The sequence below is a fragment of the Vanellus vanellus genome (genome assembly GCF_965231255.1).
Source record: "Vanellus vanellus genome assembly, chromosome: 20".
Lineage (NCBI taxonomy): Eukaryota > Metazoa > Chordata > Aves > Charadriiformes > Charadriidae > Vanellus > Vanellus vanellus.
The window spans coordinates 3,321,295-3,349,014 of record NC_138925.1 but is presented as its reverse complement, the minus strand read 5'-3'; the positions used below and the strand labels follow the sequence as shown (position 1 = coordinate 3,349,014).

Below are 27,720 nucleotides of genomic sequence, written 5' to 3'. Positions count from 1 at the left end.
CACAGGGACGGCACCCCCACCCCCAGGGGGCTCAGGGCCACCACGGCTCCCTCCGGCACAACTGACCGCACCTCACCGGCCTCTCGCCCCCAGCCCCGCAGGGACACGGGGCCCCCGACGCCGCCCTGGGGTGCCCGCTGACCCCGGGAAAGCCAAAAACAAAGGCAACAAACCAAAAACAATGGCTGCAGCTCCAAACCATAAACACAACAAGCTAAAATAAAAAGAAAAGGCAAAGAAAAGCCCCCAAAAACTCTCACACTCACCCCACAGTCACTCTCCCCACAGCCACGCACCCCACGCACACCCCCAGGCTTTCCCAGGCTCGGCGGGGGCCACCGGCATCCAAACCGACGCCGGGACCAGGGCATGAGCCGGGGTCCCGCTCCCCACGGGCACCAGGACGGGCACCCGAGATGGGCCGCGGCCAGGAGGGACCGGTGGCCGCCCCGTCACGAGCCCCCCGGCAATGGGGGTGCCGCTCCCGCCCCAGCCCTGACCCCGGGCTGCTCCCTCCATCCCGCAGTGCCTCTGCCCGTCACCGCCATACCCTGCCAGGGGACAGAGAACGCAGTGCCACCCCAGGGACATGGACGGAAGCCACGACAAACACTGCTCTCACCTGCATCCGTGCCTGCAGGACCTCAACATCGCTCCTCCGCTGGCCGAGCGCCACCACTGGGAACGGGGAGGGCACGGAGACAGACGGTACCGAGCATCTGTCCTCCTTCCGTGTTCGTCTCTTCCTCCCGGCTCCATTGCCACCGTGCCATCGTAACAGCCAGTCTCCTTAGACCTTGCTGTTTTCCTTTGGAGATTATTTTAAAAATTCACCTGTTGTCTTCCTGGCTGTCTCCTCCTTCCATCCAGCATCTCGTAGTGGGGCACATCTCCCAGAGGATGCTGCAATGGAGCGGCACCTGAAAACGGAGCTCCACTTACCTCAGCAGCACAGGTGATGGGCAGCGGTGACTCCCAGCCAAGCTGTCCAGCTTCACTGGGACGGTCGCGCTGCTCCGTCTCCAGCGCTGTCAGCGACTGGGGCAATCTCAGGGCCTGAAAAAGGACCAGAACCTATCCAGACCCTCACAGCTCCTGCCCTTTCAGCCCCCAGCCCCACCCTAATTGGGTCAACCTCAGTCCCTTCCCAATTCATCCCACCTGGAAACATGTGGTTCCCACTCGGCTCCTGGCTGACAGCTCTCCCTCCACCCCCTGGTCCTGAGCTCCCTTCTTTCATGGATGGAGGACCACGTGTCCCAGACCCCTACACCGGCTGTGGAAGGTCCCGCTCATCCCCTGTTCCCATTTTCCAGGGTAAAGCACAAACTGCCTCAAGGCTGCGTGACAAAGCATAACTGAAGGGCTCTGTTGCTCAAGGAACAGAGGGGCTTTTCTGCCCAGATGCTTTTCTTTCCACTACTGTTTCGGGCGCGCGTGGGGTTCAGCCAGGCGTGCACCCCTGCAGGACAGTGGAACAGTGTAGGGACTCAGCTGTAGGGACAAGAAGCAACTGTAGGGGAGAGTTAACACCCTCTGGGGCAATGCGTTCCCTCTCTCACCTGAAATGCTCCCTAGAAAAAAAAAAAAAAGGAGCATGGAAATACCAAGCGACTGCAAAGCATGCTGGAGATCGCCAGGTTCCCAAGCATCACACCCAGCAGCGCAGAGGCGAAGGGGCATGGCGCGATTGGACTTTGCAGTGCGGAAACCCTTCCGTGGTTTCCTGAGAGCGCAGAACGCCCTGTGCCATGAAGACGGGCAGGACCAGGCAGCCGCACGGACAGCTCTCCACCCCGTCCCGGCTCTGCGCAGCAAGCGCGGCCGCGTGATGACGCTTCACTTCCCCACCTACCCTAGGGCAGCTCCTCCATCTCCCAGGACGCCTTCCCCCAAAAATCCCACATACATCCAGGGTTTCTGACCTGAAACCATCACCCACAGTAGCTCATCAGAGTGAGCGCTTTAACTCAGCTCTGATATCCGACAGAATCCTCCTGTTTCCTGCAGTAACTCCTCATTAGCCTCCGATAAACTCCTTGACCATGAATTGACTCCCCAACAACCTTCTCCGCGTTCTGGCACTGCCACATTAGAAATGCTACCAGTAACAGCAGGAGGCTAACAATTCACATGAGCAAGGTTTTTCTGGCTCTTCCCGTTTCAGAGAAGCCTTCAGGAAATGCCGAAACGGTGGAACAGACAAGAGAATACAAGGCAAAAGATTTTTTTATTTTCCTTTTTCACTGTGTTTTATTGAAAATGAAAAATATCGATCACAAAAATCATTCCACTGAAATGCCAAACCTTGATTCCATCAATCGGTTATCCAGGCAGAAAGGACACAAACATCGTGATCATCAAAACAAAATACTTGGGAGGCCGAGGGCGGCCACGGCACAGTGAGCTAGAGGAGCTCTCCATGAGCATAGAGACTCCAGGCCAGCACATGCCCTGGCAAAGGGGCTTCCTTCAGCCATCCCTGCTCCATCCCTAACATTTCCCATCAGCACGGCGCCACTCTCCATCTTATCTCGATTTCACAGCCAGGAAAGCATTCACAGATTACATTTCTCAAGACAAACATCTCAAGAGACAGAGACAAAGGCCACCGGGAGCACTGACACCAAGTCATGGCGGGTGCAGACTTCATCTGGCCATGGGGAATTCACTGTCCCACTTAGCGGGGACCTCAGAGCCCATATGTCATTTGCACATGAAGAAGAATTTTTTACGGAGAAAGTTGAAACAACCCGGGATCTGCTTGTACTTCCCCTTGTCAGCGACGGCGTTTGCCACCTGGGAACAGAAGAAGAACAGTTGAGGAGTTTTTCTGACTCAGGGCACAACCTCTCACAGGAAGCATAGTGACAAGGATGGGGAACAGGACCGTGGGACAGGAGAGCGAGCAGGTCTCCTAAAATGAAATGTTTTCAACAGCAAAAACACAGGGGACTCACGGGAAAATAGCCTTTCAGGAAAACCTGGCCATACCAGCCTCCAGCGGATGCTTCTTGGCATGAGCCCCAAACTCCCTCTTTTCCTTCGGGTGTTTACTTAAAAGCCAACTCCCTTTCCACCCGTTTTCTTCCAGACCTGCCTGTCATTCCCCAAGGTCCCTCTCCTTGCACGGAATCCCAAGTGGCAGAGAGAGGGTCTCACACTACTCCCTTGAAATCAACAGCTGCCGTGCCACCATGTGCCGAGGAAGCACTGTGATATCAGGAAAACAACAACAAAGCAGGTCCTCTCTGCCCCGCCACCTCCACATAAGACTTTTCTCCTACCCATGGAGAACAGTAACAGTGTCAAGAAGCATCTACACTTGGCCCCAGCTCAGGCATTCTTCTCCAGTCGACAGGGCATGCAAAGGAAAATGTTTATTAGCCACACTAGTTCCACGTTCCCTGCACGTTGCGCCCCTCGCTCACCAAGACACGTGAACACAAACACCTGGCATCGTCTTCCCGAGGGCAAGACGCTCCTCCAGACTTACCACAGTGTGACAGGAGCACCAGAGAGCAAGCGAGCACCCATGGAGATCTCCAGGAACAAGAAACCCACTGGGTCTTGCCTGAGGACGTGATCTGCCTGGACGGGCGGCTGCACGCTTACAACAGTGCCCCACATCCCGTGAGCTCGGACTTACGAGGATGGGACAAGCTACGCCATTCCACAGGTTGAAGAGGTGGGCCTGTGCCAACCTCATGAAGTTCAACAAGGCCAAGTGCGAGGTCCTGCATCTGGGTCGGGGCAATCCCAAACACAAATCCAGGCTGGGAGGAGAATGGATGGAGAGCAGCCCTGAGGAGAGGGACCTGGGGGTGCTGATTGATGAGAAGCTCAACATGAGCTGGCAGTGCACCCAGAAAGCCAACCGTATCCTGGGCTGCATCAGAAGTGTGGCCAGCAGGGTGAGGGAGGCGATTCTGCCCCTCCACTCTGCTCTAGTGAGACCCCACCTGGAGTACTGCATCCAGCTCTGGAGCCCCCAACACAGGAAAGACATGGACCTTTTGGAGCAAGTCCAGAGGAGGGCCACAAAGATGACCAAAGGGCATCCTATGGTCACACCAACGATGCTGTTGGGACACTGCACATGTTGCCCAAATGCTTAGCCATAAAAATGTCTCTCAGTGGCAGTGTCCTGGTATGGGAAGGTTCCCAGTTGGGCTGTTTGGCAGGTGAGGGCCTTTATGATGCTTTTGAGAGCTGCTGCAGCAGGTCCACTGTTGGCTTCAGCAGCGGTTGGGGAGAAATTTTTCACTGTGAGGGCGGTGAGCCCCTGGCGCAGGCTGCCCAGAGAAGCTGTGGCTGCCCCATCCCTGGGGGTGTTCAAGCCAGGTTGGACGGGGCTTGGAGCAACCTGGGCTGGTGGGAGTTGTCTCTGCCCAGGGCAGGGGAGGTGGAACTCGGTGATCTTCAAGGTCCCTTCTGACCCAAACCATTCTATGATTTTTTAGAAATTTCCTTGAAAAGATTAAAGCCTGAATTTTCAGGATTACTTCTCAGTAGAGAAACCTCGAGGTGATTTTGGGCAGATTGAGGGCAGAGACTTCATTCATAATTAGACCTCTTCACAGGACCTCCAATTAGCCAATCCCTAAACTGAACACTCAATGGCATTATTCCTTTTTGACCTGTAGACCTCCATGCCCTGACTGACTGCAGCTCTATTTCCTTCATCATGATGACAAATGCAGAAACACAAGACATTTACCCGCAGTAACATGTTCAGCAGGTCTTCTGAATGAGCATATTGCTCCAGCACGCTGTCCAGCATTTCCACGTACCACGAGCCTCTTGAGGTGTCCCTCCAGGAGACAAAACCTTCAGAGAAAGAATGAGAACATTACTGCTAAAGCCACTCTCCTGTTCTTCTCTCACCGAGTTACTGTCGCTCCCTAGGTGCTGTCTCCAGCGGAGCCCATTGCCCCTAACTGCCCCTGACTTCGGCCATGAAGCCCCCACCTTTTTTGCTACTTCCCCTGCACCAACCAAAGGATTTGTGCAGGCTGTCTCACCTGGAAACGTTGGGTAGGCAACCAAGATGTCACTGGGCGTGGGCAAACTGGCTACAGCATCCGGCTCGTCCGTGCTACCCACCAGAGTCCGAAAAGGAGTCGCGTCCGATTCCAAAGAACCTCCAGGTGCTTTGTCGCCAGGGGAATTGCAATCCACTTCAAAGCCTCGATCTTTTTTTTCTGCAAAAAGTGGCAACAAGACAATCCCCGACGTTCATCTTACCCAAGCACTCAGCGATCGTACACCTTCCATTAAGAAAAGATGGGGGGGAATAAAAAAGAGGCTAAAGGCCCCTCCAACAAAACAAAGCATTTTGACCCTTCGGCCACGCTGGTTGAGTCGGAGCCATCAGGCAATTCACATGAAAGCCTGTGCTTCCCCACCAACCTCGCAGCTGAAGCCCCAGAGCGGCCAGTCAGCACGCGCTGCCTAGCTGTGTGCCGCAATTACTCCCCTCCTTCTGTCCCATGTCCCTACCGTGCAGAAAACCCGTACCAGCACACGCAAATCGGTACCGCCCTCCTATGAGAGACTCACGCCCAAGTCCTTAGACTGAGCCCATGCCAGCAGTAAGAATGGGTGGCCAAGAGTGAGAGAAGACAGCCAGAGAAACAGGCGACGAACAAAAAAGGAACAAGACTAAAGCCTAACCACATCTCTGAAGCCTGCTTACGCCCAATGGCTGACTCGCTTCAGGAGCTAAAACAAAGATTCACCTCCACCACAGGCCTGGATGAAGAAGAGTTTGGGTTTTCCTCCCAAACTCGGGCAATTGGACCCATTGAAATAGTTCACAATCTCTTCTATTGGAACGTGTTTTCCATCCGTTCCGTAAATGCCTCCAGGTAACTGAATATGGTTCGTCTGCAAGAGGAAAATCCAAGAGCTAGTAACGCGGAAGGTGAGGCTGGTTCTGAGGGAGCCCGTTTCTGATAGGGTGCTTTGTAGCCTAAAGTTACCAGAACAAATCTCATTTCACTGTGTTTGTACAAATGCGTGCAGCACGACAGGGTGAGGGGACACCCAGAAGTCACTGGAAACACACTAAACCCCAGAAAACTGACAAATCCTGTTATCCAACTCCTCTCCCACCTCCTCCAGCGCTGGGGTGCTTCATCCTCTGGGACAATAGGCGCACAACATACAACATTTTCCTAACAACTGCTCTCCTCTCCTTATCCTTTGAGGCCTCTGATTTGCGATAAATGGGCTTTACTGCTAATAGCATCTCCCCCAGCAGAGACAGAGAAACAGGAAGGAGTAAACGACCACAGTACGAGGGTTAGCGCTACCTCTCCTCGCTCTCCACCCATCATTCGGTTCCAAATTATACACCCCAACTTCCAAAACAGAGAACACTTGTCCACAGGCAACACTGGATCAGGCTACACTGGAGAAGCTGCTGTTTTCTTTAACCCAGATATGAGAGCGTAACTCTTTGCAACTCACCATGACAGTGGTCAGATCAGATCACAGACTGCTTCCCTCCCACCCTGCGTGAGACTGCAGCGTGGGGAATTAACCCCTTCCCACCCAGGCAGCCTGTATAACAAGCAAAGGGAGAGGCGCGACGAACCCACCTGACACCCATGGGAAAGGATGACCACAATGCAGCAGTCCAAGGCGCTGTGGTCCTGCCGCGCCAGCTTCTTCAGCTCTGAAACCATGTCCTACACAGAAAACATCACAGTAAGAGTTTTTCAAATCATACTTCAGCCGCAGATTACTGCCAGGCCCTGCTCTTATCAGTCTATCACGGCTGCACTGCTCAGAAAGATCCAGTCAATCTCCCTGCCGTGGGGTAACACGCACCCCATGTACAGGCAGCAAAACCCATCAGCAGAGAGTATTTCTGCAGTTCTGCCCTTATTTAACATTGGTTGCTTTAATTACACACATTTCTCTCCTCGCTGCATTTTTTACAACACAGCAACGTAAAACAAAACACATTTCCACGCCGTTTAACCACTGAAATGTGCTGCTTCTGATTAGGGGCCGGTGGGCGAGCAGAGAACTTTCTGTTACTTTCAGGAACCGCTCTGGATGATTGAGCTCCCTGTGCCGCTTTGAGGACTGTACAGACAGGCAAATTGCACCCCTGGCTGCACGCAATGCAGCGGCTGTCAGAGCTGGCACAGAAATACAGCCTCACTAATTGCCCTACAAATCATAACCAGGAATCAAACTTCAGACAGAAGGGTGAAAATGTGCAAGGTCCTTTCTCCTTCTGCAGCTGCAGCATGACAATAAAATAAGAGGACTTTGATTCTTTCTTTGTGCAGCACAGGCTGGGGCTTTTGGTGCGCTGCCAACATAGGGTTACGTCCCATAATGTGCTCCTGTCACTTCCGGGGACTCCCCTCTCGTCCCTCGCACGAGCTGGATGCAACCGGCCTCACCTGAGCTTTGAGATTCTGCCGAGTCAGGACATTGAAGCGCAAGGCCTCGAAGCGCTTCTTCAGCTTCTCACAGTCCATGTTGGAGCCCTCTCGAGTTGACAGATTTGAGTCGCTACTGAAGTTGACATTGTTGACAATCAGGCAGTGTCCGCACGGGTCCGCTTTCAGCTCATAAACCTGGCAGGCACATGTTGCAATTAAACGCTTTCTTATTCAGACCGCTCACCGGCTAATCCAGCGGGACACAACGCCGACAAGTCCTTAAAGCAGCTCATTTCACAGCTTTTTTGTTTCTCCAGGACTAAGGATGCAGAACAGCACCCATTCTCCACACACACGTTATTATCAGCAGCCGGGGAACACAAAACAACCTGCCAAATCAGGGACTGCCTTGGCAGAAAACCAGCCACTTCTTTACCTGCAGTGTCTCCGATGGTAAGCTGAAGTGTCTGTGAGGTTTTTAAGGCACCTTTATCAAACCTCACCATGAGAGTCCACAGAAGGACCCAAGAGAACGGGTAGATAAATCTCCTGGAGACTCAGCTTTACCATCGCCGCCAGCACCGCAGGAATTTTATGAGGGCTACCCAAACACCTGCACTAATACGGCCATGAGCCTCGCGTGTACACAGCCAAACTATTCACTCCCAGACTGCAGGCTGTCGGAAGGCAACTCCAGACATATTAACAATACTCACTTCCCTGCGCGTTTCCCAACGTGCCAAAGCATGCTGCACAAGCTCATTATTGTTTTCCTGGCTTCTCTTTCTCAACAGTACAATTACAAAGTCTAAACATCACTTCGCAGACAACACACAACTCGGTGCCTTCGGAAATTACCAGCTGCCTTGCTGGGAACCGTTTAAGCCCAAGCTTTAACTCTGCATTGTTTTTTGTGTTCCAGCTGCAGTAATCTTAAGGAGGAGCTGGCTAATGATTGACCCGCACCAGGCCGATCAGCCCCTTTACAGCGGTGTCAGCCTCAAAGCGATCGCTCAGATAACACAAAGGGAGAACCAGCTGTCCTGGAGCTATTTTCTGCTAGCCTCCCACAAGGCACAGAGCTTTTCCTTAACAGGAAGCACTTCAGGCCTAATCAAATACTAACCAGATCGCAGTTCCTCTTGTCAACAGACGAACCTACAACATACAACAGAGACACGGTATTCAGCTCTTTGCACTCCGCAATGAGATATTATACTCCTTCCTCCTAGAATTAATACCAATCCTGCCCTGTCCCCTGTGCCGCATCCATGACACCAACAAATTCCCCCTTCCCACCCCACCAGACACTGGGACCGAGCACTTGGCAGGCCACCTCAATGGAAGAGCCTGGGCCATGGCTTACCTGTTCGAGGTCTTTCGCTCTCAGCTTGGACTGGGATGGACAAATGTTCAGGGAAGTTTACATCTGTAAAGACATAGGACAGATGGGTCTCACCCTCTCCCCCTTTCGATTCCATGCTACAAGTAACCATCCTGGGTTCCCAAAAGGACCTGATCCAGGAACTGCCTGTCACACGGACCCTGCTACAAGGGCATAACACAACATCGTGTCTGTTTTCCCCTTTTTAGAGTTCAACAGACTAAAGTTTCTCTTTACAACTACACAAGCTGGATCTGCATGCAGATTCAGCAGAGCGCGAGATGGTGAGGACATGGCAAAATCCGTTTTCACCGAGGTATTGCAGAGGTTGTGTGCAAAAATACAGAGCGGGAAGCTCCTAACACCACGAGCACATAGCCTGAGCTTAAAAGCTTCTGCTACCGGAAAGCACGACTTTCTCCCAACAGCTCTGCACAGTCACCTCTGCAAGCCATGCTCCAGGATAACAAAAATCAGGACTTCAGAGACTATTACCCACAGCAAGAGGGATCCCAGCTGCCACTCCCCATGCTGCTGTTTGCCCAGAAAACAACTGCACCCTCAATACTTACTTTTATGATGCTTTTTTCCATGTAAGTCCAGCTCAACAGGCTTCAGGTCTACCATCTGTGACGGCACCGGCAGGCATTCACACTCCTCGATCAACATGTCCGCGAGGTCACCCTGCCCAGTGTCTCGAAGGATCGAGAGGAATACAGGAAAAGCCTGTTTCCCTCGAGTCTCCAGGTCGATGACCAGCTGCCGGGCTTGCTCTCCTCGGCTGCCGGCGCTCTGCAGAGAAGGAAAGCCCCAGAAAAGGCGCGTTCACCCTGGACCAAGGCACACCACCAAGCCAGCCCTTCCGACTAGGACCCAGAGAGTGGAAACATGGGGATCCACCCTGAGCACATCTGCACAGGGCGAACAAGACCAAGACCCAGCAGACATGGTCACAGAGACCCCCAACAGCCACCCAAACCCCAACCCCAGGCCCCTCCAACCACAAAGCCCTACTGCCACGACAAGACAGGCAGCTGCAGCCCACCATGGGGCCTGGGGGGAGAGGGAGAAGGGAGCACCCCCAGCCTGTCCCCACAGGACAAACAGGCACCTCCCAGCCTGTCACCCACGTGCGGGACAAAGACACCCCCAGGCCTGTCCCCAGTAACAGAAAGGTGAAACAGCAGCCCCTTAAGCCTGTCACCAGGTTGGGGTGCCGACCCAAGGAGAAACCCCTATGCCTGGTACCAGCTGGGGCAGGGGATGAGAATGGACAAGATAGGGCGGTCTTATACCTCTTACCTGCAGGGCCTGGGGTGGGAAGGGACAAGGGCCACCTCCCAGGCCTGTCACTGGGGCAAGGGGACACTGTGGCCACCCCCCAGGCCTGTCAGTGGGGTGAGGGGACACTGTGGCCACCCCTCAGGCCTGAGAGGAGACAGGGGTCACCCTCCAGGCCTGTGACCGGGCTGAGGGGACACAGGGACCTCGCCTGAGGCTGAGGCGGGACACAGGGCCCTCCCTTGCGCCCGTCACTGGGACTGAGGGGACACAGAGGCCTTCCCTCTGTCTGTCATCGGGGCTGAGGGGACATGGGGCCCTCTCTTGGGCTGTCACCAGGGTGAGGGAACACAGGTCACCCCCTAGACCTGTCACTGGGACTGAGAGGACATGGGGCTCTCCCTTGGGCCTGTCACTGGGATGAGGGGATACAGGAGCCAACCCCCAGTCCTGTCACAGGGAGTGAAGGGACACGGGGCCCGTCCTTGGGCCCAATCCCAGGCTGAGGAGGACACAGGGGGCTGCCCCTGGGGCTGAGTGAGACACAGAGGCCTCCACTGGGCTTGTCATCAGAGTGAAGGGACACGGGGAGCCACCCCCCAGGGCTGTCACTGAGACAGAGAGGACACGGGACCCTCCCTCGGGCCCACCCCGGGGGGCTGAGGGAGACACGGGGCCCTCCCCTGGGCCCGCCCCCGACCCACCTGCAGCTCCTCCACCATGGGCCGGGTGAAGAGCCCGCGGTCCTCCAGCGGGTCCCAGAGCGGCGCCACCCGCAGGGCCGCCACCAGCCGGGCCCGCCCGCGCCTCAGGGCCCGCCGCTGCGCCTCCTCCATGGCGCCGCCGCTCTGGCCGCTCGTCTCGGTGACCGGAAGCGGCGCCGTCTCTATGGTGACGGCGGGGCGGGTGCGCCGGAAGTGGCGGCGCAGGGTGGGTGAGGGCGGCCTGTCCGCGGCCCTCGCCCGGTCGCCGGTCCCCCTCAGCGCCGGTGTCCAGCCCGCGGGGTCTCCGCCGGCCCTCTACCCGCCGGAGCCATGGAGCTGGGGCGGGCGGGCCTGGCCTGGGCCGCCGCTCTGCTGCTGGCGGCCCTGGGAGCGCAGGCCGCGGCGGGGGATTTCGACCCGTACCGCGTCCTGGGGGTCGGCCGGAGCTCCAGCCAGGCCGACATCAAGAAGGCCTACAAGCGGCTCGCCCGGGAATGGTACGTGCTTCCCCTCCGCCCCGGGTTCTGATCCCCCCGCTTCCCTGGCACCGGGGCGGGCCGGACACGGGACACACATACACACACATACACGGTGTGGTTTGGCGTCCTCTCGGTTGACAGAGCCAGGCCGCTGCGCTCAGGGGAGCGGGTAACGCTGCCGGGTGGAGGCGTTATCCACCTTACCTGGCTGTCCGTGCCAGACAAAACTCAGCTGGTAGTCAGAGTCGAGCGCCGGGTCTTCCTTGTGGCCCAGGAGGCATCCTGAAACCAAGCAGACACTTTCACACCAGCAATCCCCACTGTAAAACCCTCCCTGAGTCTGGCTACAGGGGAAAAACATTCTCCCTGACTCAACTGGGAACCTTTAATATGCCAGGGTCTAAGTCTCAGTTTGATACATCCATGTCCAAGGGCTATTCAACCCCTCTGCCACGGAAGCAAAACATGTTGGATCCACAAAGGCCGTGCCCCCTGCTTCAGTGGCATGCACTGAAGAGCAGGCTCGAGGCATGGCCTCAGAAAATAGCCTCACCTGAAGCTTTTAGAGCTGGTGCAGCTTTGCCTGAGACATCCCTGAGAGCTGTGGCAGGAGGTATTTTACAGGAAGAGTTCAGTACATATGTGGGGCGGGAGCTGAGGGATGCATCGCTGTAGCAGGTAGGGAGGATACATGCTCCCTCGACCTGGGCTTGGGCCATTTGCGACAGATTGGATGGAGCAACAGGTCTGCAGGTGCACAGCATGCGTCCTGGCACTGCGTTTTGGGATGGGGTTTGGGTAGGGAGAGCATGTGCTAGGTATAAAATCCAATCTTGGCCTCAGGGGACGCTGCTACACACCCTGTCTGCGTCCTGCTCACCTCTGAAGGGACGCCAACAGTTCACTGTGCCCACCTGGGGAACTGCTGACCCCCTTTTCCTCCGGTTCTGCCTCGTAGGCACCCTGACAAAAACAAGGACCCAGGAGCAGAAGACAAATTCATCCAGATTAGCAAAGCCTATGAGGTAACACGCTCTCCTTGCTCAACTCGTGTTGTAATTAAGATCAAAGTTAAGTGACCTTATTTTTCCGTACGGGGCTTTGTGCTTTTTCTGCGTATGGCTACACAGGAAAGGTGCTCAACCCTGCGGAGGCGGACACTACTGAACAGAAAAGCTTAGTCTTTTTTCTCAAGAGGGCCACTGGATGCCATCAGCATGGCCTCTGTTGCAAGTATTTTGCTACGGGTCCACCGTGTTCTTGCTAAAAAGCCTCAAACGAGGGAGGAGCGGGTATTCACTGAGCCCCACGTAGCTGGGTGGCCATGCGTCTTGTCCATGTCACATGTACATCTAAGTATTTTGGGGATGATGTAAGCAATGTTCATCACCACAGGGCTTTAGTCCCTTCAAATTATTCTTTGCATAACTAGTTATTTGCACAACGCTCCTGCACGGCTCTCAAAATCAGCTGCCCCAGTTTGCAGTGGCTGACCCGACACTTCCACAGCAAGTGAGCTAAGCCTGCAGAAATAAATCAAATTGTCATCTCCCAGCTGAAAAATTCAGTTTCTCTGTGGGGCTTCTGGGTGCTCAGTAAAACTTTTGGTGCTTTCCAAGGCACTGAGAAAACCCTCAGTGTTCAAGTAGACACCAGCAAAAGCCTCTCCAGAAAAGAGCATTAATGCTCAGGCGATTTGAAGTTCAGGCTCAAGGAGCAATTGGTGTCAGAAACGGGTACAGCAGGTGGGATTTATAGGCTCCCTTCCTTTGGGCTTTGCCTTTTTTTTTTTTTTTTTACCTTTATTTACCACAGTGAGCCTGGAGGCGATGTGATAGTTCCCTTTTCCAGAACATTTATCCCTCTGACATGCAGCAAAAGATGCATGTTCCCTCCAAACCTGTCCTTATGCAGCTGCAGTTATTTACTAAGGGATTATTGTCAGGGCAGTTCCTGCTCATGGTTTCAGGCAACCGTTCTTCTATCATCTACTTCCCAGATTCTCTCCAATGAGGAAAAGAGAGCAAACTTTGATCGTTATGGAGATGCCGGGGAAAGCCAGGGCTACTCTCAGCACCAGCATCGCCAGTTCCACCACTTCCATGAAGGCTTCTATTTTGATGAGTCCTTCTTCCATTTCCCCTTTAATTCGGAGAGGCGCGACACCTCCGACGAGAAGTATTTGCTCCATTATTCCCACTACATCAATGAAATCGTGCCAGATAGTTTCAAGAAACCTTACCTCATTAAAATAACCTCAGACTGGTGTTTCAGCTGCATCCACATCGAGCCCGTGTGGAAGGAAGTTGCTCAGGAATTGGAGGCACTGGGTAAGGATGAGGCCCTTTAGGCTGGGTGTGCATCCCTCACCCGGTGAGGGATTGCCTTCTGCTTTGGAGGACTGAGTTTATTCTTTAAATTTCCTCAGGGATTTATCCTAACACTTTTCCGTGTGTTACTAACATCACAGTTGATAAGGCTAGATGTTAGACATGGGGAAAAAAACTAGTCCCATAGATCACAAGAGTGAGATGCCTTTTCTCCTGACCATACAGCTAGTGACTTAGTCTGATGCCAATGATGATAAATGCTGGCGTGGCCGAGGGCTGATCACACCACCACGAGTTTAGGCCGACAGCATAAATGCTGCATTGCTCTTCATCCTGCACTTGGATGGCTTTGCTAAGCAAAGATCCCTGCAGCGCGTGTCCTCAACTTTAGACCCACTACCATACAGTGCAGGTTTGAGAGCTATTGAACACACTTGGATGCAAAGGAGGTATTTTTTACTTGCCTCTCCACCTCTGGCTTCCTTGTTTTCCCTGCAGACGTTGTCTGCACGTGTTTCCAGAAAAACACAAACTCAACAGACAGCAGGAGACAAAGGCAATATAGTTCCCGCTTAATAAGGTTTTTCTCCTTGAGGTTTTAATGTGGCACACAAAATACCAGCAGACAGAAGAAGAGAGGACAGCACGTTCTCCCTCTCCCCCCCTCAATAAAGTTATGAGGTTTAAATACAATCTTCAAGGGTTGCAAGAGGAGGAAAGCACAGAGTTAGGAGGAACAGTCCCACAAATGACTCCAGAGCAGGGTGCTGGGCAAGGGAACAGGTCTTCAACCCCGGTTTGCTCCTAGGCGTTTTGGGTTGCTGGTGATCTTTCAGGCAAACCCGCTCTCCTTTTTCAGGAGTGGGAATTGGAGTGGTTCACGCTGGGTACGAAAGGCGCCTCGCCCATCACCTAGGTGCACACAGCACACCGTCCCTACTAGGGCTCATTAACGGGAAAGTAACCTTCTTCCACAACGCTGTCATTCGAGAAAACCTGCGGCAATTTGTGGAGAACCTTCTGCCGGGGAATCTCGTAGAAAAGGTACGCTCTAGTAAGAGTGTCACGTGCTGCTTCTCATGTCTGTCTGGATATTCATCTCTCCTTAGCTGTTTCAGTGGCTAAGCTGTTTAATTCAGCCCCCGAGCTGATCTGCGTCATGAACGCGAGAAGATCCAACTGAGGCTGGTGAAGCATGGCGTTTTGAGAGCTGTAATTACAGTTACAAACCCTGGAGCTGTCAGAAGCGATTGCACGATGTGGCTCCGTAATGCTTCCCCTTGCAAAAGCGTTAATCACGCTACCACGTGGTTACACCAGCAACTTCGTGTGCCGGCTGCTCTCCCACCTATAACACCCCACAGCTGCCAGAGCCATAGGAAAGCTACACCCCCAGGTTAACAATCACTGAGTGTGCCCTACCTGCTTGTTGGATTTCACTTCCCTTCTCCATTCTCGGGGTTTCATCCAGCAAAGTAAGGACCACTCACTAACTTGGAGGCATTGTCTGCTAAAACTCACTTGCTCAGAGACCCCTGGTTTGTTTCATCCAGTTTTGATTCAGACCTTTGAAATTGGAGCCAGCAGTGTGAGCCATTTCAAAGTTAAACGTAAAACATCCTACTAGATAAAAAAAATTCCTGCATTTGGGCCTGACTCGGTTATTTTTGGCAGAATCCTAAAGCACCCACCTCCCCTTTCGGTGCAGTGTGTCCAGGCCAGCCCCCTGTAGTGCTCTCAGCTGCCTGTCCTCTGCCTGGAGCCTTGGTTTCTTTTTCCCCTGGGATCTTCAGTGAGGGCCACCCTTCCCAATGGACTCTTGTCCTGCTGTCCTCCGGGTATTTGAGTTCTCACCTCAAAAGCAGGGTCTGCTGTCCCTTTCCACAGCTAAAGCAGCCATTTCACCTCCCGCAGCCAGGCATTCCTCAAAAACAGAACTGGCAGTCTGCTCCTCTCCCTGTGAGCCCCTAAACCACCTGTGATCTCCCTTTTATCTCCTTCCTCTAGGTCAAAGAGGTCCAGCAGCTGAAACAGAGCGGGTTTGATGGAGCTCACAGGTGCCTGTTAACTAGATGTGAAGCCATCATCTCTAATGAACAGTTAGGAGAACGAAAGTGGCATCAGCATTGACTTGAAAAACATTGGCAGAGGATGTGCTAGCTAAGAGGGTTGGTGGGGGTCGACACTGACAGTTTTAATTAATCTCCTGTATCAAAAAAGCACTGATCAGGCATACCTGTAGGAAAGACAAACCCCCAGAGTCTGCTTTCTCTAACACCTGGACAGCTCTTTCAGGCTCAGTTCTGATTCAGACACCTGATCCTACAGCATCGCGTGAGTCTAACAGCTCAGAGGTTAAACTAATGTGCTGATTCTATTTAAAGATTACAGATAAAAACTACATCCGCTTTCTCTCCAACTGGAAGAAAGAAAACAAGCCCCACGTCCTTCTATTTGATCATATGCCAGTTGTGCCATTATTATACAAGGTAATGTGATTTCTATCGCTGCGTTATTGACTTGCTAGTGAATCCAGCTGTTCCAAAATAAAATGCAAAGTTGCTGTGGGCAGAGGCAGACCGATGCCTCTAAATACTATTGACCAATTCTAAGAGAACAAGTTGATTTGTGTCCATTGAAAACAGCACAGCCAGGTGACCGACTCTTATTAGGAGATCTTTTCTCTGTCTCGCCACGAATGTATCCTTAGCAGATGTGAGGGTGTGGGTGGGTTTCGGAGGTAGCGGCAACAGAGGCACGTGCTAACCTTTGTGGGTAATGAGAGATTTTTACGGCACATCTCATTTGGGTTACTGGAAAGCCCGTTTCCTAAGAAACCCCTGCTACCGTGCGAAATGTCAGGTTGTAAAAGAAAGCTGCAGCTCCGTTGAGGCGCCCTGTACAATGACTAAGTGAATGCTAACTGCCGTTCAGCGAGGGAGAGGAAGGGCTTTCACCTTGTGCAGCGTGTGCCCAATGACATTTAAACAGCGGGAGGTGTTCTCAAAGCAAAGTCACCACAGCCGCTCGGGGGAGAAAACATTGTTAGCTAACATAAACAACGCGCTGGTGCTTTCTTCCCCTCCAGCTGACTGCCTTTGCATACCGAGATTATTTGTCCTTTGGTTACGTGTATGTTGGACTCCGCGGCACTGAAGAGTTGTCCAGTCAATACAACATCAACGTCTACACGCCCACCATGATGATCTTCAAGGAGCACATCGACAGGCCCGCTGATGTTGTGCAGGTATTGCTCAGTTCTCTCCAAGAGCTTTTGTGAAATGGACACCGACTGACAGGTTTCTGACCGAGCTTGTGATGAGGGGTCGGTTGGCGGTGGATTTCAGAGTCAAGAGCGTTCATTCTCAGCGGGAACTTGGGCTTCAGCAGAGGCAGAGCGTCACCGTTGGGAAGGAGGGCATTCAGTTGGCTTCAGCTACAGTGTCTGACCTTTTGAGGAGGGTGGCTGCAGGTAGCTTCTCAGTCTCAGGGCCTCAAAATGTCTCGGGTGATTTCAGCAAGGACCGTGATGGCTGGCAACCAGGCTTCAGATGAGAACACCACAATGGCTTCACTGTCCTCATCCTGCTCAGTACTGACCTCTGCTTTCTTTTTTCTCACCAGGCACGAGATATGAAGAAGCAGCTCATTGATGACTTCCTTTCCCAGAATAAGTTCCTCATGGTGGCCAGACTCACCAGCCAGAGGCTCTTCCAGGAGCTGTGTCCAGTGAAGAAGTCTCACCGTCAGCGAAAGTAAGGCCCCGCGGGTGACATGTCCCCCCTGTTTTGTTCCGCGAGGCTCCAGGGCTGCTCCTAAAGCCACCTTTTGTTCCATTCTGAGGGAGAAGGGAAATGACTGCATTGGATCACCCTGGGTATCCGCATTGTTTGATAGGCTTCTGGCTCATCGGGATCGTTCTGGCTAGCGGAAAGGGGATGGTTGTTTCCTCGCATCCAGAATGGCTCCTAATCCTCCCTCTTGTTGTGTTGCCTAGGCACTGTGTGGTCTTACTTACCGGAGAAGGCGATAAGTTTGCCGAGGCTTATGAAGCATTTTTGACTTTTGCTGTGGCCAACACAAAAGACACACTCAAGTTTGTGCACATTTATAATGATCGGCAGCCGGAGTTTGCAGACGCCTTGCTGATGGATGAAGAGAAGTATCGGGGAAAATCAGCTGTGAGGATTCCCTTTTATTTTTCCCCTTCTTCTTCTCTTTCCCTTCTGTCATTCTAACTTGCATCACTTTATGTAGCATGCTATACCTTGATCTGACACCTAATTCTGGGCAGTGATTTGAAGCATCACATCTGTCCAGAACAAACTACCTTCCTTTCTGACATCTGCGATATTGTTGGCTCGTCCAGGTTGTCATTTTGGAGAGACGCAATAATGCGGGGAAGATTGCCTACAGAACCCTGGAGGAAGCCTGGCAAGGCAGCAGAGAGGACAACTTCATCCTGTTGGATCTTCTGGACCAGCTGAGGACAGACCCTGGCCTTCTCTCCTCAGAGACCATCCTGGCAGACTTGAATGACGAACTCGCTCCGGTAAATGCACGGCCTTTCCAGCTGCCTAGTAGCCAGGTTACATTTTTGGACGATCCCGCTATGATCACTCACAGGCATTATTTATATTTTAAAATACCAAGACAAGACTCTTAAAAGTTTTCTCTCTTATGGAAGGAAGAGCTCGTGGCATGCTCCAAAGCCGATTCAGTCCGGGCTTCTGTTTAAAGGGTGGGAGTTCTATTTGGGCTCTGGATAGCAGGTTTTTTCATTTGCTTTTTTTTTTTCTTTTTCAACAGATGTTCCTTATCCGATGGCTCTACTCCACGATGGACTATATCTCTGACTGCTGGGACAGTTTGTTTCACAGTAACTGGTACGGATTGGGTGTTAATGAGTCACAATGGGGAGCAGGATCGCCATTATCATGTTCAGATGTGTAGTAGAATCAGGTTCTTATTAACAGAATTGAGAACATATCAAAATACAGAGGTGCCGGTATTGTCTTAAGATTTAGGTGAAGAGCAGTGACGCCACAGTGATGTTTGCTTCTGACTCGAGTACCGGGTACTTGGGCCTTGAGGCTGAGCATGGACATTACACTCCTGAGAACATGCATCCCTTGTTGTTTTTCACCACTTCCCTGTCACCTGATTTTAAACGGGAGCCATTTATATCCTCCTCCTTTTGGGTGGGAGCAGGGCAGTGCCCAAAATCTTGGTTGTTTTTAAAGACCCCAGGAAACGAGCCGAGTTTCTGGGGAAACTGCATGGCATTACTCGAGGTAGAGGGGAACTGAAATTCAAGCGGAAACTGCGCAACTCACAGACCTGATTGCTGTTTGCAAATCTTCCCCTCAGGCGAGAAATGATGCCGCTGCTGTCCTTGCTCTTCTCTGCGCTCTTCATTCTCTTTGGCACCGTTATTGTTCAGGCTTTCAGGTGAGTGCACGCCAAAATGTCCTAGGGGATCTTACAGTCCAGCCAAGAGCACCTCAACCCAATGTGGTGCCTCAAACACACACCAGATACTCTTCCTTTGCAGTGATTCCAGTGATACAAGGGACTCTCCTCCCTCTGAGAAAGAAGAATCGGCCGCAAAGACCGAGAAGAACGACACGAGCTTCAGCAAAGAGAGTAACAGGTTCCCTCTCTAATTTCTCCAGAAATGTTTTTCTGCCATAGCATTGCTCAGGCAGCATCTGCACAGAGAGTGAGCGCGTGGAGAGCGTCAGGCAGACAGCAGAGAAGTGCCAGAGTTGTGCGGACGTAGCGCAGTCTTTGCGCAGGGGCGGTGCGGGCACAGCGAGGCGGGCTGGAGTGGTGGTTAGCCAGGACCTGGGCCAGCAAGGACAAGGGTGCATGAACTTAGTTATTAAGCAATTTCCACAGAGTTTTGCCCAGACAGCATTCTTGGGGAAAGGTGTAGCGGTGTGAGTGATTTGTTGAGGAAGAGCCGAGTCTGGCCGCTGCAGCAGTTAAGCTGGCTTTAGCTCCAAGGCACAGGGACGGCTCAGCATAAGGAGGCAGGGAACAAGGTCACGATTTCTCCGTCCTTAGTTGCTCTTGGTCCTTTGTGTCACTGTTTCATTACAGCAGGATTCCCAAAAAGGGCTTCGTTGAGGTGACTGAGCTAACGGACATCAACTATAACAGCAACCTGGTACGCCTGAGGCCAGGTCACATGAATGTTGTCTTGATCCTGTCCAACTCCACCAAAACCGCCCTCCTCCAGAAGTTTGCCCTGGAAGTCTACACGTTCACGGGGTAGGCTGGGGCCCTCTCCCAGGTTTCTGTTAGTTTTTTAATGACGTGTGTAATGCTGCTCCGATGACAAGTTAGGAGCGGCCTTGGCTCGCTTGCCAGGAGGGAAGGCTTCTGGCGAGCACAGCAGCCTCCATGTTCGTTAGCGGCAACGAGCCGCAGAAAACTGAGCAGCCTTTCCAGGCCGTGCTCGGTGAAGGTGGCCAGACAGGTCTGGCACTGCTGCTGCTTTGGCTGTACCCACATTTAAACAAATTGAGAGCACAACAGTGCCACAGGTGAGGTAACTGTGACCTGCGCTGAACTAGGTTCACAAAGGAGCTGCAGTGACACAGCTCTGCGCCTGACCTTGTTCCAAATGCTGACCTGTCCGGTAGGAATCCGGCCTGACTCGGGAGACATGCTAATCCTGCTTCTCCTCTGCTCTTCCCCCAGGAGCAGCTGTCTTCATTTCTCCTTCCTCAGCCTCGACAAGCACCGAGAATGGCTGGAGTACCTGTTAGAGTTCGCCCAGGATGCGGCCCCCATCCCAAACCAGTACGACAAGCATTTCCTCGAGCGCGACTACACAGGCTATGTCCTGGCTCTGAATGGCCACAAGAAATACTTCTGCCTCTTTAAGCCTCACAGATCAGGGGATGAGGGAGGAACCCTGGGCTCATGCGAGGATTACGATTCCTCGCTACACACGGAAGCCAGAGGGAAATCTTCCTGCAGCCCGGGATCTAGATCCATTAAAAACAAATTACACAAATTGTCCTTTTGGATGGAACGCCTCCTAGAGGGTTCCTTACAGAGGTTTTATATCCCCTCGTGGCCCGCGCTAGACTGAGGGATTTTAAAGAGATTCTAATGGACAAACTTTTTATGAAGATGACAAGAGACAGCTCTTTCCAGGAATAAGCAAACAAGCGTGACGAATGGACCTTAAGTTTTAGATGAACTCTCCTAGGGCTGGCGACTAGAGCCCAGGAGCGCAGCCAAGCGCAACAAAATTCCCTCCACCGACTCCTTTGTGCGTTTGGATGCCGTACTACCGAAGAGCCAAGAAGTCCGTTTTTCCCTTCTTGTCCTGCCACATCTGCTTCCCGAGTCACCCCCATTCCATCTCTCGTTTTACCTCGGTTGAAGAAAAGCCCGTGACTTCTCTGCGCGGTGACTCGGTCCGGACCGAATGCGGCCGGCGACGCAGGTCGGGTCGTGGTTCTCTCTCCCCTTACCCCTGTGCTTTAGCCCATGGTGCATGGTTTAACACTGGCAAGACCCTGCAGACCCTCCCAGGCCCTGCCCTTCCGAAAGGCCTCCTCCCACCGGGCAGTCATACTTTATCAGCTTTCCCTGGGGTAAGTGATCTAGACTACGGTTGGGAGCATCTCCCTCGTAGCAAACCTGTAGCTGGGACTCACCTGTGGTGCGGGCTCATAGGCGATCTGCATGTTTCATGCTCCTCGTGTCATAGTTCCACGCGCAGCTTCACCGGCTGAACCATAACCGGGGAGGGAAGGGGTTTTGCACGGCCATAAATACTGTAAAGGTGTTGAGCCATTTAAATGTCACATTGATTTTTTCAGATGCCTTTCTGCTTCTGTCGATTTTAGACAATGTATCCTAGAGCCATAACTTTAACTGTGTCCTCAGATTGTAGGCGTGAGCTGCTATGAGCCAGTAGATGTGTCAAGGAAACTCTACCTAGCTGCTAGGGAGTCAGTCTGGGCTCCTTTCAAACACCCTTACATCTGTAGTACAAACCAACCTTTCTTTGTATCAAGGAACCTAATTCTTCGATGATTGTATTCCTGAAATGTTGCCCCAGAAGTGCTGTGTCATGAGACCATCGCTTACATGTGAAACTCCTTTTGGTTTAGGCGTGCGTTTAAGACCCTTGGTTTCAGCCTCTCACCTGTTTCCTTCTTGCCACAAACCTTTGTTTCTCAACATGCAGGCTGCCGTCTCGGTTTTTTTGTTTGTTTGCGTTGGGGTTTTTTTTTGTCTTTTTGAACTCATAGGTCTGTGTGAAGCTGGAAGAGTCGTAAAGCACAGGGGTTGGTTTACGCTTTGCTCTAGCAGGGCTCCAACAGCCACTTTCAACACCACGGGGGAGAACGGGTGGTCCTTTGTGAGGCGGAGGGAAGGCGAGCAGCAGACTTGTGGCTGCTTTCTGCTCCTCAAGCGATAAAGCAAAGCAGCAGCGTATCTCTTTGCAGCTGGGACTGAAATCCTGTGGGGCTTGTGCTTCCTTTTCACTGCTCCAGGGCAGACACCGTCGCCCGGGCTGGTACCTGCTGCGCCTGCTCCAGCCGCTCTGCACAGGACCCTAGCGCTCGTGGTCCCCAAGTCGCTGTTAGGCTTCGGCGCTGCCAAAGCATGGGGGGCTGAGTGGGGCGGCCTTTGCCGTAGGGCTCGGAACGTGACGGTAGAGCTCTCATTCAAGCATGTAGTGTTAGTTAAAAGCTCACTCAGCCCTTGCCGCCTTAGTTACCATCCTAGCGGAGTAGCCAGTTAGTAGGAATAACAATGCCAATCTCCGAGCTAGCTGACGTTCCCATACCAAATCCAGGAATGCTCAAGTCATTTTCCTGCCTACATGACCTAGTTGCTCGCAAACCCTTGGCTTGCTGCATTCCTCCCTGCCCTGGGAGCAGGTTGGCATGCTTCGACCACCACAGGTATTTCCAACACCCTGTAATAATGTACTTCCAAATAAAGGCTACGATGCTACCAACTATGTGAGGTTACTTAATTTTAGCTCAGCAGCTCTGAGCTTGTGCTGCTGCACAAATGAGGCACTGAAGTAGAGGGAAGGAAGGAAGGCGAGGTCTTCTCCCTGCCAAAGAGCTCCGTGGTGCCCATGTACTGCTGAAATGGAGCAGGAGGGAGAATGAAATGCTGGCCTGATGCCGCTAGACTTCCTTTTCATTTGGCTGGAGCAATGGCCGTAGCACTCCTGTGCTTTTCCCGCAGCTTGCCATGCAGGATGCGCTAGAAAAAGGTTGTAGCCCAGTGGAAGGCTCTGCATAACTTTTTACATGTTTGCAAAAGTAAAAGGAAAAAAAAAAAAACACTCTCTGGGTCTCTGCTGTCGCTAGTCAGAAACCAGGAGAAAGCCCTCGATACATTAAAAAAAAAAAAGTGCCTAGTTGTGCTACAGCAAGGGAATTCAGCCCTGCCCCTAGCAAGAAGAGAAGGCCTTCTGGCCTTCAAAATACAGTCCATGTGCTGCACACTGGCTGGAATCCTTTTTTTTTCCCTTTTCTTTTTAGCATGGGTAACCTCCCTTTTTAGACTGTTTTGTTTAAGGAGCGCTTGCAGAAGTCCACCCTTGCCAGCTGCAGCTTTTAACCAGGTCAGACTAACACAGCTTGTGTCACTGTTTTATGGAAAAAACTTCTTTTGTGGGCTGAAGCAAACACCAAACTGTTCTAAACCCCTCATTTAGTTAGCTGTGGTGTCTGTGGTGGAGCAGTGGGTGCATGCTTTCTTCTAGAAGAGCGTGGTCGGAGGCTGCTTACGCCCAAGATCTGTCTGCCCTCTCCCAGCAGTCATAAGCCGTCACCCCCTGATAATTTTCTCACCTACCGCCCCCAGCGGCGCTCGACCCATATCATAATGTACCATCAGCGAAATGCACTTTGCAATTCCGTGATGCAGATGGTGGTTCGTAATCCAAAGATTGAGGAAATTCAGTCCTAGCGCACTATCCTAGTGAAGTCCCAAGCACTCGCACACCGCTCAGAAGCTGAAGCAAAGGGTTACAGGTCCCCAGTCTAAAGATTTTGTACCAACCGCCTCCCTGTACCGAGCGTGGCGGGCAGTGACCGTCCACGGCCACCTGCCTCCGCTCTGCCGATCACCAAACGCCTGCCAGGAACTAGTAGACTAACGCAGCCTGAGAAGTAGGACTGAAAACTAGGTACATATTTTGCACTTTTGATACTGGGGGGGGGGGGAAATTAACTTATTTGGCAACCTTGTCTTTTTTATTTTGGGGTTTTGTTTTGTTTTGTTTTTTTTTTTTTGTATTTGTGAACAGGCATTGATGTCATTTTGTTTTATGACGATTACAGATTCGCAACCAAAATAAACTATTTTAATGTGTGATGAGGTGGCTCTGTGTTTCCATGTACAAACTGCCCACACCTCCGGCATCAGCTCGGAAATTCCAGGAGCAATCCAGCTGCTCCTGCCATAGGAGCTGCTTGGTTATCCCCAGCGGGAAATTCAGTCAAATATTCCCCTCCTCTCAGAAAAAGCTCAGGCCACCTTCGGCTGCCCTCCCTTCCTCCCTTCATTGTCCTGCTGCTGCGCCTTAATGGGAGAAACCTTTTACCAGTGACAGTTTTCACATGAGCCCTGAGGAGCCAGGTGAGTAATTCCAGCTCTGAAAGCGGAGGTGAAATGCCATTAGCCTCATCTTTTCCTTTCCCGGGCAAACTCAAAAGCTACAGACACCAGTAAATGGGCTGTTCAAACCCATTTGCTACCTACAGTTTATCAGCTTGAAATTACCTTTTCTAGTGGTTAATGGCATTTATTCCTTACTGCAAAGCCCACGTTCCCTGCAACCGGTCAAGGGGAGGAGGACGCGGAAAGCCTCGGCTGAGGTCAGAGGGGCGTTGCCCCTGGGGCAGGCAGGAGCTGCCCTCACATCGTCTTCACTCTGGGGAGAACGCACAGCATCTCGAACAGCAGGTTTGCTGCCAGGAGGGCCGTGTTACCTAAGAAAAGACAAAAAGGGGGGGAAAAAAACCAAGCTGTGAATGCCCAACAGCTTTTACCCACGACGGTCAGCCGCCTCTGTCATGCACAGCTCTTGCTCTCAACCTTCTTTAGACTCACCAGAGACATCATACATCGGTGCAACTTCTACAAGGTCACATCCCACTATGTTCAGCCCTTTGCAGCCACGAATAATCTCCAAAGCCTCGGAAGAAAACAGATTTGCAATCAAGACGCGTATCAGACCTAGCAGACTGGTTGGGACTCTGCCTTCCCCATGTGCAGCTAAGGAAACCCAGCCTATGCACACCAAATCGCATCAGTTCAACATTTCCTTTCCTTGTTACCATGATAAAACACTCTCTGACCTCCCTAACCCTTCCCTTCACTGCGCTGCGCTGTCAGCACGGCCTCCTTTAATGGGAGCAAAAACATCCCCTTCCCACTGCCAAACGAAGCTGCGTTCCCCCCTTACCTGTGCAGGCGTGAGCCCAGCTATCTCCGGCGTCCCGGTGCCCGGGGCGTACGCGGGGTCTAGTCCATCGATATCGAAACTGATGTACACCGGTTTGTCCCCCATCTGCTTCCGCACCTCTGCCATCAGCGGCACCAGGGACTTGCTCCAGCACTCTTCAGCCGGGACCACCCGGAAACCCTGCAGGCGCAGAGACACAGGGAAAGGCAGGCAAAGCGGAGCATCCCCTGCCCCGCCGGGGATTTCTGCCAGGATAAATCCTCATCCCAGGGCCAAGCTACGGAGCTGCACCTCAAAACACCCTCCGCTCCCCCCCGCTTTTTTATTCTCCGCTCAGCTAACAGCTCGGTGCACCAAGAGCGTTTGTCCTGCCGGCCAAGCCGCCTGGCATGGCACAAGATGCCAAAAAGACATTTATTTTCCTGCTGAAGCTAAGGGAATATTCATGACAGGGGAATATTAATAGCAGGGGAAAAAAAAGCAGCGCTCAGCGCACACCTGCAGCTAAGTTTACCTGCTCCTGGCAGTACTTGTAAGGATTGGGGTCATAGGAGGAGCCTCGGATGCCGATCTGGACCACGCGGCTGCAGTCCAGCAGCCCTTCCTCCACGCAGCGCCGGAACGGGGTCCCATGGTAGATCTTCTCCCCCAGGGCTCTGTCTCCAGTGTCGGTGTGAGCATCCACATGCACCAGCCCCAGGGGACCGTGCCTAGTCAAGAGAGGGTGGCCACATCAGTCCCCATCCCGTGCGTGATGGCTCTGCCTACACCGTGGACAGCAAACCAGGAGCCTTCCCAAGGCTCCTTCCCAGGTCCTTACTCTACATCTCCAGGTTAGAAACTTACTTTTCTGCCACTGCCTGCAGGATGGGGTATGTTATGGTGTGATCTCCACCTGCAAACAGGACAGAGAAGAGGGTGTAACATGCCACAAGAGGTGCTCAGCACTCATTACATTTGTTCCCAGGGGATTTTTCCCCCACTTGCATCTATCCCTCCGCTTGTTTACACACCCCAGGGCTTCGCTCCCGAAAGAAAACCTGAGGCTCCCGGGTGCAAGTTGCTTCCTCACCCCTCTTCCCTCCTCAGGAGCACCAGAGATGTGTGACTGCTGGCAGGGGCAGCCCGTGGAGCGGGACCCTTGACCAGAGCTATTAATAGGTGTTTGATTCACTTCTGAGGATGCTGTAACTGATAATTTGCCCCATATTACTATATACACTCGCTTCATTTAGTGATGCCAAGCTGCGACAGCTGGAAACTTGAATGTCTGCCCAAATCATGCCTCGTGCAAAGCAGCACACTGCCGGGTGCTCGTTCAAGCTTGAAGCTTTCCAGAGGGGCACAAACCGCTCTCGCTTTGGGTCCTCCTCAACAGGACACCAACAGCGCACTGCCGACTGGATTTGCCGTCGAGCTTCAGGCTGTGCCCTGAAACAGTCTCTTGGCTGACCCATTCTCCCCAGTTTTGACACAAGAGGCATCATCGATGGCACTAATAAGAGTGTAGATTTACCTGTGATTTACCCATTTAGCCCCTGATGTAGCACACCACCTCATGCAGGGGACACATTCATCGCTCACCTTCTACCATGTTCAGACCAAACGAGGGGAAGAGGAGAGGGAGTTTGGATGAGCAGGGACACGATGGCATGGCAGGAAGACGCGGGGACCTTACCCAAGGTGAGCGGCACACAGCCAGAGGCCACTATCTTCTGGTAGGACTCTCGGATGAGGCGGCAGCTGTCGGGCAGGTTGTAGAGGTTCACGTTCACATCCCCAATGTCAGCCACCTGCAGGGAGTCAAAAGGTGCCGCCCTGGTGCTGCTGTTGTACTTCCTCACCATCACCGACTCTGCCCGGATCTGCCGTGGGCCGAACCTGGGGAGAGAGCACAGCTGGGGAAAGCTGCTGGGCAGAGTTCCCTATGTCAGCAACGTGCATCCAGTGCTCCTCTCGCAGAAGAGCTGTGCTGGCCGGCCAGAGCGAAGCAGCGTCTCCTGTGGCACCACGACTACCCCTTACCTGGCTCCCGGTCGGTTGGACGTGCCCGTGTCTAGAGGGACGCCGACAAAAGCTGCGTCCAGTCCCTCTGCTGACGCCTGAACGGGCAGTTTCATCATGGAGCAGATCCCCACGGGCCGAGCCACGAACTGGGCACTGGGGGGCACGTTGAACTGTGAGCCCCAGCGGCTAAGTGCCCCGTGCCCCATGGCCAGGCACCGGAGGAGCCCCGTGGATGCACCCGGTGAGGAGCCGGAGGCGGCCGGGAGAGCCAGGGACCGTGGGCCGTGGCGTGGGGCTGCCGCTGCAGCAAACACAGACAGCTTCCGAGCACGGAGCCCGACTTCCCGGGGCAGCAGCTGGCTGCAGCCAGCCCAGAGTCGGCACCTCATCCTGCCGCACGGCCTCCGACCCTCTGTCCCACACGAAGCGGAGCGAGAGGTGCCGCGGAGCCTGTCCCGTCTCGGCTGGAGCACTGCAGCCGGGCAGAGAGCCAGCTGCCTCCGCCATGCCTCCCTCCGCCCTCCCCGGGGTTCAAAGTGCAGCCAGACACCTCGCTGCTCCAGGAAGGGCACAGATTCGGCTTGCGCCTCGCATTCCCCCTCCCGGCCGCCCCCTTTCCCCACGGCATGGTCTGCTTCCCGGCAAACACCAGGGACAAACGCGGC

The 27,720-nt window shown here is 53.1% G+C and overlaps 3 protein-coding genes across 3 annotated transcripts; 1 reads left to right on the top strand and 2 right to left on the bottom strand.

The window, feature by feature from the left end:
- Window positions 1-2,240: 2,240 nt before the first annotated feature.
- On the bottom strand, window positions 2,241-10,918 carry CASP9 (caspase 9). Its single transcript, XM_082493452.1, has 10 exons — window positions 10,776-10,918; window positions 9,363-9,582; window positions 8,773-8,835; window positions 8,533-8,564; window positions 7,425-7,601; window positions 6,606-6,695; window positions 5,742-5,889; window positions 5,025-5,204; window positions 4,721-4,830; window positions 2,241-2,799 (listed from the first exon to the last, which is right to left on the bottom strand). The coding sequence occupies exons 1-10, from the start codon at window positions 10,905-10,907 to the stop codon at window positions 2,707-2,709; spliced, it is 1,245 nt and encodes a 414-aa protein (XP_082349578.1). The 5' UTR covers window positions 10,908-10,918; the 3' UTR covers window positions 2,241-2,706.
- Window positions 10,919-11,105: 187 nt separating this feature from the next.
- DNAJC16 (DnaJ heat shock protein family (Hsp40) member C16) lies at window positions 11,106-20,825 on the top strand (the record flags this gene model as incomplete). The annotated part of the gene is made up of 14 exons (XM_082493348.1): window positions 11,106-11,272; window positions 12,213-12,279; window positions 13,254-13,584; window positions 14,444-14,628; window positions 15,969-16,073; window positions 16,673-16,831; window positions 17,209-17,339; window positions 17,582-17,765; window positions 17,954-18,136; window positions 18,394-18,470; window positions 18,955-19,035; window positions 19,139-19,237; window positions 19,690-19,860; window positions 20,293-20,825. 14 exons carry the CDS (start codon window positions 11,106-11,108, stop codon window positions 20,687-20,689), a joined length of 2,337 nt encoding a protein of 778 aa, XP_082349474.1. The 3' UTR covers window positions 20,690-20,825.
- A 3,228-nt stretch (window positions 20,826-24,053) lies between these two features.
- AGMAT (agmatinase (putative)) lies at window positions 24,054-27,562 on the bottom strand (the record flags this gene model as incomplete). Its single annotated transcript, XM_082493496.1, has 8 exons — window positions 24,054-24,572; window positions 24,694-24,778; window positions 25,049-25,228; window positions 25,563-25,758; window positions 25,895-25,943; window positions 26,727-26,929; window positions 27,074-27,208; window positions 27,294-27,562. The coding sequence occupies 8 exons, from the start codon at window positions 27,560-27,562 to the stop codon at window positions 24,499-24,501; spliced, it is 1,191 nt and encodes a 396-aa protein (XP_082349622.1). The 3' UTR covers window positions 24,054-24,498.
- Between the last annotated feature and the right edge of the window lie 158 nt (window positions 27,563-27,720).